Genomic DNA, 15,648 nt, shown 5'->3' with positions numbered 1-15,648 from the left:
TTGGGCACGTTTCATCTGGTTCGATAAAATATGTATTTAGTGGTAGTATCTTCTGCGAGGAGAGATATACGGTGACACTGATTTCTAGTTTTTTTGTGTACTGTCATTACGAGGTGGTACTTTGGACAGGATGGTAGTTCTTTGCTTATTTTACCGCCGAAGGGGGACGTTTTTGTGCGGGATTCTATACGCGTGGTTGTTGTGTTTTTATTTTTCGTTTTCTCGGTTTTTCGATTTCTTGTTCATCTATGGTTTACCTGAGTCCGATATATTTTTAAACTTCCTGAATCCGATCATGTCTATCTTTGGCAAACGATGAGGCTTCGCAATATTTTATTTCACTAAATCCACCACTACTTACCAAAAACCCACATTCCGCTGCCATGCTGCATTTTACATGCTACCCATGTCCCTCCCATCCCTAAGTACGATACCCTGCTCTGATACGTACAACGAACATGCCTATCTACTGAACGTTCCGCCTATGGGTCGTGGTTTTGCAAACAAATTGGCGTCCCCCATACGGGTAACCTATTGGGTGAACGTTCAGTGAATGGGCAAAATAAATGTTCTTAAGGCTAACCAATAAACTATTTTATATGATCGCAAATCATTCCCCCCGAGCTTCCGAGCTCCTAAATTGTCTCTGAATTTTGATAACAGTAATCAATGAAGATAGATGTATCTCTTTGCCGTCAGCTAGCTACATGTAGCTGGCCGGAAAGAATTGGTGGTGTTGAAATAGTGATGCACACGATACAAAAAGTCTCGAGACATTGTTTTCTTAGACGATACGAGAGAAGACGAGACCTGTAGTTGGGCAAGACAATTAGTCTCGAGACTCATTCAGCAGTCTCGAGACGTCTCGAAACAATGTAGAATGTTGAAAAATGAAGTATTTTCCAGGCGGAGGCTTTAATACGTAGATTGATACGTGTACTCGCATGTCAAGTATGTTTTTGCGCAACCAGCAAAACATATAGAATCTCGAGAGCTTTCCCATCTCCCCTGAAATTATGCATCTTTTATCTAGACACCTGAAAGACTCTACAGGCCACTTTTAGGCCATATCCATAAAGAACGAGGCGAAGGGTGTCTTAAAAGTTCTTTTATTGCTTTCCTCTCCACCTTTACCAGTATCTCAATTAGGGCAAGAATTTGAAGCATGAATCTCCCTTATCGAAACTATACTATACTTGGTCGTCGCAGTTTTGGTATAACTATGGGACCTTTTATGAGTTGTTGAAAACCTGGATTTTTGGTGTGTTTTGCTGGTTGGGCAAATACATAGTTGACAAGCGAGTACAAACTCAAGAATACATCCAAAACCTAGTTAACCCTAACCCTAATTTTAATTCTGTATTCTACAAGGCCTCATTACTTGGCGTCATGTCAAGTAGTTTACACACCCAGTCCAACTAAACACAACACCACGAACCAACAATACGTCGCCCGCTCCGACGTGACGCACCCGCAGCCGTCCAACCCAGTTTTATCCGGCACCCCGATTCCCGCTCGTATAGCGGAATGTGGCGGGTGCGGCGCGGTTCGGGAGTTGTGGAGTAGTAGAGCCTAGCTTACCGGGGGTGGACTGTGGTTCAGATGTGGTAGTTTGGTGCTGTAACACCCCTCGATTTCTCTGCTTGAGGATGGACCGCGTGCTGAACATCACTAACAGCACCAGGACCGCACCCGCCGCATACACCGCCGCCGTCCTCTCATGCGCCCCACCTGACGTCCCACCACCACCACTACTACTACTTCCTCACCAAAACCCGACCAAAAGAAACAACGCGTAGCCAAGAAACGGCCCTATGGAAATAGCCCCACACACAGCAGGCGCAATGTTTCATCCCATTAAGGCCCGCGGCAATCTCCACCGGTCCATCGCGATAAGTAACGGCGCCCTCGATCGACGCAGCTGTATCACCTGCAACCAAAATCATGGACTGCGAGCATCAGGGGTGGCGTTGCAGTGGCGGGTCGGCGTGTGCTAGACGGTTTAGGATAATATCTGCGCGGGGTGGGTTGGGGGGTGGGGCGAGTGATGGCCCGTGACTTAAATTTGATTTCGAAAGATTTTCTTTTCTATTGGGGGGAGGGGAGGGATAGGGACTTTGGGATATTGTGCTTCTTGTTTGGCCCGGCGGGTGGGACGGATCATCTCTGGTGAGAGTGTGGGGTTTTTAAGTACTTATACAATCCCGTCCACTGCCGGGGGATTTTGTTAATACATGACACGTCTACCACCTACTTTACTACCATGTTAACAGATGACCCGACAACTTCGTTGAACGATCCCACCGTCCACCGCAAGTACCTATCCCGAAACCAAAATCGCGAGCGAAACTACGAACTAGGACTAGCAATACGCATCACTCACGACATACAGCACGGGGCTTTGTGATATATGCCACTCCATTTACCTCGTTAGAGGGCGGGGTTTAAACGTTTCGACGCAGGAGAAGGTAATTAATACCAGGATATGTATTAAAACTGCCTACATGTATAAAACAAGCATCCTACCCACCACACAAACACCCCCCCCCCCGCGGCCCCCCCGCTGCTGGATACGCGGCGGTCAGCACACCCTCCTGATGCGTTAAAACGCAATAGCCACGACTCCAGCTAGCGCCCTCCCACTACCCCCCCCCCTTCTACACAAAACACCCGCCCACCAACACCAGATCTCCGCCGCCATTCCCCCGACCCGAATACCAAGAGACAGCCCCCCTCCTCCACCAGAAACACATAGTCCGCCTCACCCCTACCCTTCGGGATGCCTGGCACGGTACAGCGCGCACGCCGGTACAACACCTCCCCGCGCGCAAGTCCAATCACCGCGGAAAATCGAAGCCTTAGTAGCAGCGGGGCATAGGATGTATGTGTTGCGCTCGCCGCCTCACGCGTTGGCGACGGTCGGACTGGCCGTGCTTAGCTAGGTTGGGGTGGGCGCCGCGCGGATCGCCTGGGCGGCGTGGGTGCTGGTGCCGCTGTCGCGGTGTGGTGTGGCGTGGTTGGATGGAGGAGTGATGTTGTGGCGTTGTCTTGGCCGTTGCGGGGGATTCGGGGGTTCGGGGGTGCGGGGGTGTGGTGTGGTGGGGTGACGCGGCGGGATGGCGATGGCGATGGTCGTAGTTGGCCGCGCGCCCACCGTCTAGCGCCTACCCCACCGCCGCGGAGGTCTGTTTGGCTTTCCGTTTCCGTGGTGCGTGGTGGTGGGCGGGGGCGGGCAGTTGCACGCGTTTATAACAGCGCCTGTGTCGTGTGTCTGCAGAGCTTTGAGCGGTGCGCTCGGAAGCTAGGCTCGCAGCGGAGTAACATCGATGTTCTGGGAGCGCGGTACTGTAGTGAGGGCTGTTGGACGGCGCCGTGCAGCCTTGGCGAAACTGTGTTCGGACACGGTTCAGCGGCTTCGTAGCTAGACCGGGTAAGCCATACCTGTCTCTTAGCGTAACCAGGCTTTGTCTTGTAGTCAATCGATCATCCTCTCAGCCTACCATAACCTATCAAGTCAAGGTCACGAACACGAACAGCCTGAAAACGGGTGTTAGCGTCGCGGATACCACACGCACGCGCTACGCGATATCCATCCAGCGGAGGGTGGGGAGGCGGATACTAACCGCACTGCTATCTAGTGTACCAACGTCGGCTATCAAGTCCCTTGTAAACGTAGCGGAGTTTTGCGCATCTTGAGCTTACAGTGCACGTACCCCGACATCATTGCTGGTCCTCGATGCGCTTATTGACCGTTTTCCGCCGCGGGCTTCCGGGGCGTCTCGTGCTGACCATGTCCGGACGAAGGTCGATCGCTGCGCTTTGGTTTTTGTATGTGGTCGCGGTGGTCATGGCGGTCATGGCTTGTGGCGCGAGGGAGTGATAGTCGTGGGAGAATAGGGGAGTTGGTGGAATGCCACGGGGGGTGTCCACGGTTCGGGGAGGAGTGGGTGGGATGCGGGTCTGCGTTGGTGGGGTTCGTTGGGCGGGACTGGTGTCTAGGAGTTAAATACTCGTCCTCAGGGGTTTGTTTGTAGAGTAACGAGGGGACTCGGGTGCTTGGAGTGCTTGGTGTGAGGTGCTGGTGTCGTGGGGGGGATGGATGAGAGGGGCGATGGTGGAGCGCCAAGCGTTTACTGTGCCAAGATGCTACCCGCTAACCGCCTGTAGCTAAGCGTATCATGCCGCCCTAGCCGGAGCGAGAGCACCGAGGCTTGGCGGCACGGGACCTGGATGGGCACTCAGTGAGCGAGGGACAGCAGACTCTTCCTATGAGCGTGGTAGGGGTACTTACTGCGAGTCATCAAAATAGCGGCCCCATTAAGACATCAATTCATGACCCCAAGCCCCCGCGCGCAAAATCAAGGTTAAATGGCCGAATGCTTGCCACATGAGTACCCGAAATCTTTTTTTGTTACGTCCTCTTATAGAAGAAGTAGGATTGAGCTCAAGTCCCTCAGCTCTATTAATCCATGCCTGCTCTCCATGCCTCCTCTGCAAATCAACTGAACTAACGCTAACCCTGTTCCGCATAGAGGTACATACTTATTTACCCACTTCGTCGTTTCCGAGCGCGACTGCTATTACAAGTCCACCTGTTCGCATGCCACACAATATTGGTCGTGTTCGTCCGGAAACGCGAGGGGAAATGAAAGTTGCGATCCGATTTTGGGAGGTTTCCAATCCGTATCCTTCGACTGTACCTGCATTTTCAACTTGGCCTGGGCCTCTGTTTTCGCGTTGGCTTATCTACATACCTACTTGTGTTTTTATTCTATTGAAGAGGGACGCGCCGTATGCGTTGTGTTCATAGCCAGTGAAAATCGTTAATTGCCGTTCATATACATGCAGGGTTCTGTGTGCCACAGGCAGGGTTCAGATTGGTTGTTGCATCAAGAGCTCGCCAACCTCTCGCGAGGATTTACTAGGTGGGAGATCCGATTCCCAGACCACTGTTGGTTTTGGTCGATAGTCAGCACACAGGACGGTGGTAGAACACTCGTCCCCGTTCCATTAAATACCCCCGTTGTCCATAGATATCCTCTTGGAACTTAAAGGATACCCACCGACTCTACCTAGGCGGAAACAAAATAAAGAATATGTATGTAGGATAACATCCTTGGCTCTCGGGGGTTGATTGTGCTACATGCAAGTAAACACACTCGCATCGGAACATGCAGTCCGCATTATGCGGCGATAGTCACGGCATGGCCAATTATATACCATGCCTAAGGACTGCACTGCGCACGAGTATGCGCACATTTGCACCCAATGGCTGGGATGCATCACGCCCAGAAAGTCAGAAATGGCTTACCTAGGACAGATGTTTGATGCGCTGTCCCTCTTGAGCTACCCTCTTCAGATTCTCTAACGTATTACACCCATAGCACAAAGTTTTGAACAGCATACTCTAGCACACATCTAACCAGCAATAAACCTACTCCTCTCGAAACGCTCACAAAGAAAAAGTCAATTCAAAAGACATCCCGACCGATGGGTTATATGCTCTAAGCCTAGCAGAACTTCTGGGGCGCAGGGGAACGGCACCGACAATGTTCGGGTATCCAAGCCGAACACGAGCTTGGGACGGAATACACAAAACACCGCCGTGAGGTATGGCAATGAGATGTAGTTCGCTGATATTTGGCAACTCTAACGCGGTATACTTCTATAGCACTGGCTACTCTCCCCATAATGTCATTCCCGACCAACCTTCGAAGAATCAATCCCCTCCCGCCGAAACCTCCATTACATCTTCGAAGTCCTCTACACCGCCGGTCGCTGATGGCGTCGTAAAGACTACTCCCCATCCGACAGATTCTGCGGCTCGCGACACGGTCTTTGAAACACGACCATTCGATACTCAGACCGAGAAGTGTTCTGGCCCGTGACGTGAACGCACCCTGCCCACTATCATAATGCGAAAAGGTCAGCCTTTATGAGGAACGTGTGGGCTATGGGCCGTCCATTTAGCTGAACATGCTTTACATAGGATGGCCTGTTCGTCAGTGGGGTGCGTTGATCAAGTAGGTAGCCTGCCAGACCATTATGCTCACAGGCCAATGTATGTAGCCCGCCAGACCATTATGCTCACGGGCCAAATGAGGAGCTAAGTATATTGACAGATAAATATTTGTTTAATTTAATAAATGGTACAGAATGATATGACGAATAAAGAATGCGGAATATTTTAAACTACTTATTCCTACTGCTGCGAGTTCTTCTGCTTGGCCCCTGATACTCCTGAACCGATGGGTTTGTCTCTCCCGTAGTAATGTGCCCATCTTTATCTATATATCCAAATACTAGCCTTCCATAGTCCATTGCCCGTGGGTCCTCCAGTATCACTCTCGCCTCAGATCTAGAAATCCCACAATCTTGCTGTATCATTGTTAAAATGAATTCGGGTGCAATTACCTCCATCAACAATTGAGTATATAATACATCGGGTGTCTCAATCTCTCTCATTCTCGACCGCAAAGCAAGGGTATTATTGGACACGAAGCTCTCCAATATCATTGGGCCGATATCTGCATGGGCTTGTGAGTAGTACCCAGAAGGAATATCATCCATCCAACGCCATGCTTCTTTATGTGCCCGTTCTCGTCCATGAGAGGTTTCTTCAAGTGCTCGTTGGAGAAAGGATGGATAGTAAAATGATCTGTTGTAGTTCTGGATGATAAAAATGATGCTTTTAATTGGTTCTGGAGTATCAATTCGTTTCTGCAGTTCATCTGGCTGGGCTCTCTGGCGCAACAGCTCTAATGATGGCCAGCCCTGAGATCGAGCTTTATCAAAAAGAGATTCTTGATTATTCTCATATTTGTCGATGATCGCTTGCAATCGAGAAGCAACTATTTTGCACCAATCAGATCAGTAATACCAAATGAGATTTGAATCAAACATACGAGAGGTTGTAGTATTCAGTTGACGCTGTACTGATTTCCCATTATCCGTGGGAGCGGTAACTCGAATATAATCCTCAGTAGCATCGGTTGGAGGCACTGAGGGTGTAGGTATCAGTATCTGACATTGGAAAACATATACATGTACGTACCATTTTCCGTTGCTTCCATATTATCGTTATCTCCGTCCACTATTGGTACCTCCGAACTATCACTTCCCTCCACAGTCTCTTTATTTTGACAACCCGGTTCTTTACCTTTCATGCTTTTTGTATGACAACGGGAGGTACAGACATTTCCGGCTTTGAAACAAGAGCATCGCGTTGATTGACAAGACGATTTGCAATAGCAGAAGGTAATCGACTACACAATTATTAGTAAGGATATATTATGATATATAGAGGATATTTCTTACTGGACCATGGTTACCTTCGTTCTCTATCTTTGATGCTGATCTCACCGTGATTGGTTTAGACCTGCATTGTCCAGCTTCAGGAAATGAGATCAAATCGGAAATAATTTCCATCTCATAAGGGACACAAGATCTGTTTATAACCCCATATTTCGACTGTAATGTAAAATGCCCAGGGGATTTCTCCGCGATAATCCTACATATCAACCGTTTCATACTGACTGTTGGCCTATCAGGCTTTGGAATTTTAAGTGTAACGAGTGATCCAACAACAAAATTCGGAAATTTGTTTGACCTCCGTTCTCTTGCCACCATAAGGTCCCTATATCTTCTGGCGCTTCTCTGAACAGTGATACGGAGACGTTCTCGGAATACGGTACTATTCTGTTGTGGTAGTTCTGGAGGGCTAGATGGAACCTCAACAACCTGTTGACTCGATTGAGCTGCAGATTGAGAGTGATCCCGACAACTCGGGTCATCAATGGCTAATAGAGCAGGGTCGATAGGTACTTCCTCCTCCTATTCATTGCCGGTGTTTTGTGATTCATCTGATTCGGACTCAAGGTCATCAACGTTGATAGCCAACTCAACACTGTTTGCTCTTGGTGCTATGTCCACTTCTGTGTCTTCCGTTTGGCTCTGCGTGTTTGATGGCTCAAACAGAAATGCACTTTGGGGAGGTGCTTCGTCAATGACCGTGACGGTGTCTCGTTCAGTGAATATAGTTCGTTGAGTAAACGGTCGTTGCCCAAACAAAACCTCGTAGGGTGTCCTCCCTGTTGCAGTGTAACGTTGTGAATTCATACTCAAAATGGACTCGTCAATGCCTTGCGTCCAATCAGCCCTTTGATGATCACGCATCCAAGCTGCCAACTTCTCCTTCAAAATACCATTTGCTTGCTCGATTAGCCCTTGGCTTTGTGGGTGACGGGCACGCCCATGAATAATCTAGAAATAGTTAGCATCAATCAATTACTGAAACCGATAAGCTTACCTTCACACCAAGATCCTTCATCAATATAAAGAGAGCACCTTTAAACTCTCCATCATTATCACATTGCAGAATATATGCTGCACCAAAGTGCATTACTCAAAGCTTCACCACCTCCGCTACGCCATCACTGTGCTTGCTCTGTAACGGGTAGGCCTGTGAATACTTGCTAAAGTGGTCTCTCATATGACATATCTATTTGTATCGACCATCAGGACGAGAGCTGAAGTCAATCAAATCCACCTGAACCCTTTCGAATATCTTGCTAGCCACAATCGGTTTCAACGGAGCTGTCTTTGTCTGTATTTTTTTGACGGCACAAGTAGAGCAATGGCCCAAGAGCCATTCAATCTCCACCCGTGATATAAAGTGGTAGGTAGAATTCAACTCGTCTCATGTTTTCCGCTGACCACTGTGACCTAGATTAAGATGAGCGGCTACAATCAAATCAAATACTTCTAAGTCCGTAACAACTAGCTTGGAAGGTATGTCATTCTTTTCCTTGTAGTTCAATTTTCCATCAACAAGTTCGAACCGGGCCCTGAAATCGAATTTCTGCCTCCATGCCTTGCTACCTTTCTCGGGCCAAACATCAAGTAGAATCTCTGTGTAGAGAAGCACTTTGTCTGGTGTTAGACGAAAGTGGTTTTTGTTGTCAGGTCCAGAGAGTCTTTGAAACCAAGCAGTACGAGAGGCATCAGAAAATGGTAAAGTCAGGGAGCGAGAAGAAGAAGCCATAATGAATGAAATATGAGAGATATGCAGAACCTAACCTGAATATCACACCAGCGGATGGGTAACCGTCCTTATGTAGCTCAGCAGAGCAAGCTCTGGCATCAAGCAATTCTTGAGCGAAGAAGCAAAGTCACAGCTGGTATTACAGCTATACTGGAGTGCCCATATTTCAATTGAGCTTCTCTGCCGTACAGAGATACTGATGACACAGCTGTGAGTATGGTAGAGCTTCAGTGGGGAATCCATGCGCTTGGGAAGCTTCTGTGGGTGTGGTACAGCTCCAGTGGTGAGTCAAAGTGCTGAGGAAGCTCCTGTGGGTGTTGTGGAGGTTCTGTGGGTGTGGTACAGCTCCAGTGACGAGTGAAAGCACTGGAGAAGCTCCTGTGGGTGTGGTACAGCTCCAGTAGCGGGTCAGAGCGCTGGGGAAGCCCCTGTGGGTGTGGTACACCTTCCGTGGCGGGTCAGAGTTGTGTGGAAGCTCTTGTGGGTATGGTACAGCTCCAGTGGCGAGTCAGAGTGCTGGAGAAGTTCCTGTGGGTGTTGTACAGCTCCAGTGGCGGTTCAGAGCGCTGGAGAAGCTCCTGTGGGTGTGGTACAACTCCAGTGGCGAGTCAGAGTGTTTGGGAAGCTCCTGTGGATATGGTGGAGCTTCTATGAGTGTGGTATAGCTCCAGTTGCGAGTCAAGGCACAGGGGAAGCTCCTGTGGGTGTGGTAGAGCTCGGGTGGTAAATACAGCTATTGTAAAAGCTCCTGTTGGTGTGGTAGAGCTCTAGTGGTAAATACAGGCATTGGAGAAGCTCCTGTTGGTGTGGTAGAGCTCGTATGGGTGTGATAGAGCTCGAGTGGTGACTCAAGGTATTGGGGATGCTCCTATGGGTGTGGTACAGCTGCAGCATCATATACAGGTGCTGAGGAAGCTCCTGTGGGTTTGGTAGTGCTCCAGTGGCGAATCCAGACCCTCAAGAAGCTGCTGTGGGTATGGTACAGCTGCAGCAGTGCATATAGGCACCAGGGAAGTTGTTGTGGGTGTTGTAGAGCTCCAGTGGCGATTACAGATGCTGGGTAAGCTGCTGTGGGTGTGGTAGAGCTCCAGTGGCGAGTACATGTACTGAGGAGCTCCTGTGGATATGGTAGAGCATCAGGAATGGGTACAGGTGTTGGGAAAGCTCCTACAAGTGTGGGGAAACAACTGTCAGTTTCGTCGAGCTCGAGTGGCAAATACAGGCACTGGGGAGCTCCCTTGGGTGTGATAGAGCTCCAGTGGCAGATTGAGATGCTGAGAAAGCTGCTGGGAGTGTGGTACAGCTGCAGCAATGCACACAGGAGCTGGAGAAGTTGCTCTGGATGTGGCAGTGCTCTAGTGGTAGATACAGATGCCAGGGAAGCTCCGGCAGGTTCGATAGAGCTCCAGTAGTGAGCACAGATGCTGAGGAAGCTACTGTAGGTGCGGTGTGACACCAAGGGTGGGTAGAGGTGCTAGGGAACCGCTGTGGCTGTTGTAGAGCTCTAGTGGCGAATACAGGCACTAGAGAGATCCAGGGGTGAACACCTATGCTGAAGTGCTCCTGTGAGTGTGGTACTGCTACAGTGTTATAGTGCACTATTGGTTTGTAGAAAAAAACTGCATTGACTTATGCTAGCTGGTTATCTTCAGGTTTTACTCATGTAGAATGTGGGATAGCATTAGATAAACAGCTGGAGTCTTACGCCCTTACCTTCAGAGGAATAAATTCATGGTACAGTAAGTCGGACAACCCTCTTCCTCAGTTGGCATGGAATCTATCCATTCTTTGTAGACAATATGATGCACCTGTGAGGCCCTCAATTATATATCGTAGTGCCTAAAACCCATTACAGGTCGGAGTTGAACCCCAGACACTCCGACATATGTCAGATGTTTATACTACTACACTATAGTAGTAACTGCATGCTAGCGTAATTCTCTATCCCTAAATAAATCCTATGTACCCTGCAAACCTTATTGTCGGCTTGCGTCATCAACGGGTACTGAAGATCAGTATGGGTAGCCATTTCAGTGAACACCACCATGGGTAGCCATCCTGGTGAACACACCCCGTCCAGCGGTGGGTTAGCCCATATGGAGAACGTTCATATTATGGGGCCGTACATGCTATCGGCCAGAACATGTATCGGACCCCGTCCAATCTCTTCCTGTCGAACCTATAACCGCTCATCAGGTATGCACTCACGAGTCACGAACCTTACTCGTCGGATTACCTCTTCAGCAAGACACTAACCTGTGACCATTTATAGTAATTTCTCCTTACCTACATTTCACCCTTTTCTTAGTAGGAACTGTGGATAGGGCTCTCCCACCAGCAAGGTTGGAAGAGATCGATAATCCATCAGAAAATATAAAGCTACTAAGATTGGTAGCTTGGTTCTTTAAGGACGATAATGTGGTCTGCTTTTCCTTCTTCTAATTGTTGACATGTTTGTATCGCCTCTCGCCATTGTGTTTATGGATATATTTCATGGCGATTAGTTTGTACGTTCTCTAGTCTTGTTTCGTTCGTTCGTTGTTTTACGTGTATGGTTATCTTCATTCATTTTTTCCACGTTCAGTTTTATCATTTAATCGATCTACCACTCCATGTTACAGCAAGACCTCATCTTTTCAGGACCGGGTGGTTGGCAATTTGACAGCCCACCCGGAAGGAGTTGGGATATCGTACAAGCAGTCATATTGAATTGAACGATCGCTCGCATCACCACCGTCTACCTCCATCGCCGAAAGCATGGCGCGTGTAATGCTATTACATTCTCCCATCTGCCTTAACCTAAAAGCAGTTCCCCGTTCTCTCCGACCTCGTTTCCATGAGCGGGTCTAGTTGTAGAAAACCAGCAAAGTTCAAAGAGCGAACGCATGCCCCCTCTCAGCGCTCTTCCGCGCCAGTTGAGTTAGAGTTAGTTAGGGGTATGAGTGTCCGGTTAGTTCCGGTGCAAAATAGTACACTTACTCGACAGGAATGAAAGATCCCGGGCTCGCGGAAGTTGTGTTGATAGGTACGAGTATGCGATAGTAAGAAGTGAATGTCGGTATCGTGCAATGACGGGAACGAGTTGTCATCGGTCTTCGGGCATAGTGCAGTGGATGACGCGTACGCGGCTAGCTACCGCCCAGAGTACTTGTGGAGTACTTTCTTCATTGTAGCACAGAATTTGACCCACCATCATCGATCACCTCCCAAGTGCACAAACGACACAGGCATACACACGGCACTACCACCCCCCCCCCCCCCCCTTGCACACCTCTCCCAGCCTCCGCGTAGCACATTTTCAACAGCGAAACTCGCCCTCACCATACCCCATGCCACCTCCGGGCGATGAATTATAACAGTAAACTAATTCTCCCCCGCCACCGCACAACAGATGCACTGCCGCGCATTTCCCGTCGTCTAGCTTTGCCCTGCTCTCTTAGGTGCGGGGGTGAGGTACGGAATTCTCCTGTGGATACTGCCCACCCCGAGCTGGAAGTCGGCGCTTCCCAGGCTTCTTCATGGGCCTACACCTACGCTTATACGGGCTGGACCGGTCGGCGGGGTGCGGTGGTGAAGCGTTCTATGTATGGGGGTGTGGGATGCGAAGCGTTCTATGTACGGGTGTGACATGCGGTGGAATTATAGTCGCAGAATGTGCAAATTCCCGCTGCAAACAGTCATATTCTGTCGCCTCGGAGGCCGTCTACTACCACACACAGAGCTCCGCGAATTTATTATCGAAAGCTATATCCACCCGAAATTCGAAAGCGGGGTGCTCGCACCGCTATAAGTCCAATTCCGCAACGGACACATTTCTACACACCAGAAATCCGGCTATCGAATGTAGATATGCTGTGCTCCGGTGCGGAGGCGTCAGCATGCCGCTGTACAATAATTACCCACACTCCGTACGTCTTCCTATTCTTGAGCGCGTTGTGGTTTGGCGGGCATGGTCGCATTCGTGTAGTCGCGATGGGAGAGCTACGTAACGCACCGGGAATGAGACGATAAGGGATTTGCATTACGGGGACAGCTCTTGCTTCCCAGGTGGATTTTCCCGTGATCTGTGTTTTCAGATTCAGGTTTGTACTACGGCAGGGTGTTGCTGGGTCTTTTTTCTCTTTGGGGGGGTTGTGCGTCTGGGCGTATCTTCGGGGGCAGAGGTTATGTTTTCACATTGGGGATTAAAGGTCAAGCACCTGGTAGTCAGCTTAGCTGTAAAAAGAAAAGGTGTTGACAGCGATCCATCATCCCGCGCAGCAATTCTCTCCGCATCATCTCACCACCCGACAGCCGCTTCTGTAGCCGCGCGACCACAGCGTATACCGGCATACATGTCTCAGAGCTAGTGCTCCTAGAACTAACGCATGCGCTTACGCAGATCCGGAGGATCCGGGCAGTCCCGAACAGACACCGTGGAACCTACCACGATTCCGCAGAGCTCGCTGTGCGTGTTGTCCACTCGCGCCTCACTGGGATGTGGCTTTGGGGTGCAGAATTTGATGTAGAAGTTCCGCGGAACGATATAGAATTGGTGCTTTTTGGACGGCCTGTGGGTGTGCTAAAGAGGGTTGTACTTTAAAAATGCTACGAGTATCAGTCTATCATCCCACCACTAGCGAAGCCCGCGCCAACACCTGATCGGCCGTTACGCACGATACTCCGGGCATTACCGCACGGCGCACAGACTAACCTCGCCGCCCGTACCCAGCAGCACACCCCTGCCGTTGCGACGCAAGGAGAACGGGCAGGGTCCTTCGAAAGCTTATTTCAACACCGACGACAGGGATGCCACACCCGGCAGCGGATCTGCGTTTTGCAGATCGGCTCGGTTCGGAACGTGGGTGCTGGGATGGAGGGGTGGGCCCTGGCTGTGTAACGCGGAAGAAGCCGTGGTTGCGCGGGCTAGTGGGCTTGTGGGTTAGTGCGGGGTGAGTAATGTGGAGCTTGCGCTCGCTCAGGGGGAATTTAGATGTAATAGACTCGAATTATAGAATTTCTTCGAGTCTAGAGCCTTAGAGAGGGCAAGAGAAGAGGAGTCCCTCCTTCCTTTCCTCCCGAGTTATCCTTCTCGCTTAGAGCCACCTAATTGTACAGAGCGTCGTCATCCCATCCCCAAGATACGTTGCTATCACCTCCTCCTCCACTGTGTTCTTTTCCACGTCTCTTCTTCTCCCACACGACAACAACGACGCGACGCGACCTGTTTGTCGCGACCTGACAGATATCAACCTACGTTTCATCCATGTATCTAGACTTGGAATATACATTCCTGCTCTCAAGTAGCATTCCCAGCCCGCGCCTGGCCTGCAGTCGTTACAGTCTCTACCCCACCTCTTCCAGAGCTCGCTAACATCGCTTACTAGCGCGACGCTTCCATCAATCAAGACTTTCCAACCCCCCGCCGGCGAGCATGGGCGCTTTACCAGGGCGCTTGGGTACGGGCAACGAATGGGTGGGAGTTGCAGACGGTGATTCGGCAGGTGGTAACACTAGGTCTACGGTCTACAACCTTGATCGGAAGTCGGGTGTGATAGCACGCACCACGACGGCAACGCAACGCCGTTCATACTGCTTAGAGAGGGTACTGGCGCTACAGCTATAATCCTGATCTACTACTGCCACCGCGGACACGCGAAATTCCACATTTTCCCACCTTTCCGGGGGTGTCACTATACTGCTACAGCATCTCGAGCTCGTATTTCGGAAGCGGACGTCAGGAAGAGAAAGACAGCTTGTACCACCTCATTCTACGCAGAAATCTGGTATCCGCGCTGTCGCTGCTGGCTCTCTATATTGCCGAGTCTGCAGAGCGTGATAACGGGATTATGGGGGTGCCAGTATCTGGACGGCTTGGTGATCATTGTGCGGCGCTGACATCGGCGGAACCATTGAGAGTGGTTTCTGGAACCGAACGTCATGCTACGTACGTTCTAGCTATATTATGGCAGTACCGACCTCCGACAAAACCCAACCGCAAGCCGCCGAGATCCAAAGACGACCCCGAACTTTACAGCAACAGGAATCAATCATCCTACTCCCCCTACCCATTCCGCTCCAAAACCTCGATTTCGGCGAAAAGCAACGCCCCCAACGCCGCCCACCGCGCCCCCCGACGCAACCCACAACCAAAAATACATAACACACACCCCGCTCCTCCACCTCGTCTATCCTTTTCCAAACGCGCCACGCAGAATACAGTTTACTCGTAACGCCAATCCTTTCCTCTTTCTCCCATGGTGAGAGTGCGTAGGTCTACGTTGGTTTCCCTGCGGTACAATTTTTCTGGTGCGAGGTGCCTAATTTATCCGATTTGGGAGTGTAGTAATGGGCCTAGTAAGGTAAAGTCGTACTCTTTTGCTCTTTTGCAGTAATTTACCGGAAAGATAAGATGTAGGGGGTGGTTTTTTGCTCTTTAGTGGTAATTGAACGGAAATATAAGATATAGAGCTCTACTACGAGGATTAATGAATCAGGGAAAGTCGTATTTTTTTTTAATCGCCGTAATGTGTATGTAAAATACAGTCCTCAAATAACTCACAATTTCGAAAGCATCAGGGAATGAATCGGGGAACGAATCGGGGAATAAGCTTTTTATGCATCAG

The 15,648-nt window shown here is 49.8% G+C and overlaps 4 protein-coding genes across 4 annotated transcripts; 1 reads left to right on the top strand and 3 right to left on the bottom strand.

The window, feature by feature from the left end:
• Window positions 1–3,164: 3,164 nt before the first annotated feature.
• Window positions 3,165–3,724, bottom strand: H6S33_007094 (uncharacterized protein; the record flags this gene model as incomplete). The annotated part of the gene is made up of 5 exons (XM_044838438.1): window positions 3,165–3,389; window positions 3,442–3,468; window positions 3,529–3,537; window positions 3,624–3,634; window positions 3,703–3,724. 5 exons carry the CDS (start codon window positions 3,722–3,724, stop codon window positions 3,165–3,167), a joined length of 294 nt encoding a protein of 97 aa, XP_044689258.1.
• A 2,468-nt stretch (window positions 3,725–6,192) lies between these two features.
• On the bottom strand, window positions 6,193–7,325 carry H6S33_007093 (uncharacterized protein; the record flags this gene model as incomplete). Its single annotated transcript, XM_044838437.1, has 5 exons — window positions 6,193–6,851; window positions 6,906–7,001; window positions 7,055–7,110; window positions 7,197–7,265; window positions 7,318–7,325. 5 exons carry the CDS (start codon window positions 7,323–7,325, stop codon window positions 6,193–6,195), a joined length of 888 nt encoding a protein of 295 aa, XP_044689257.1.
• A 508-nt stretch (window positions 7,326–7,833) lies between these two features.
• On the bottom strand, window positions 7,834–9,043 carry H6S33_007092 (uncharacterized protein; the record flags this gene model as incomplete). The annotated part of the gene is made up of 3 exons (XM_044838436.1): window positions 7,834–8,262; window positions 8,309–8,385; window positions 8,716–9,043. 3 exons carry the CDS (start codon window positions 9,041–9,043, stop codon window positions 7,834–7,836), a joined length of 834 nt encoding a protein of 277 aa, XP_044689256.1.
• Window positions 9,044–14,729: 5,686 nt separating this feature from the next.
• H6S33_007091 (uncharacterized protein) lies at window positions 14,730–15,255 on the top strand (the record flags this gene model as incomplete). The annotated part of the gene is made up of 1 exon (XM_044838435.1): window positions 14,730–15,255. A coding segment is annotated over one exon (526 nt), but the record flags the coding sequence as incomplete, so codon positions are not given.
• Between the last annotated feature and the right edge of the window lie 393 nt (window positions 15,256–15,648).

Source organism: Morchella sextelata (assembly GCF_020137385.1).
Source record: "Morchella sextelata strain SCLS chromosome Unknown scls_22, whole genome shotgun sequence".
NCBI classification, from domain to species: Eukaryota; Fungi; Ascomycota; class Pezizomycetes; order Pezizales; family Morchellaceae; genus Morchella; species Morchella sextelata.
Note: the sequence above shows the minus strand (reverse complement) of the source record. Positions and strands in the feature narration are given on the sequence as shown.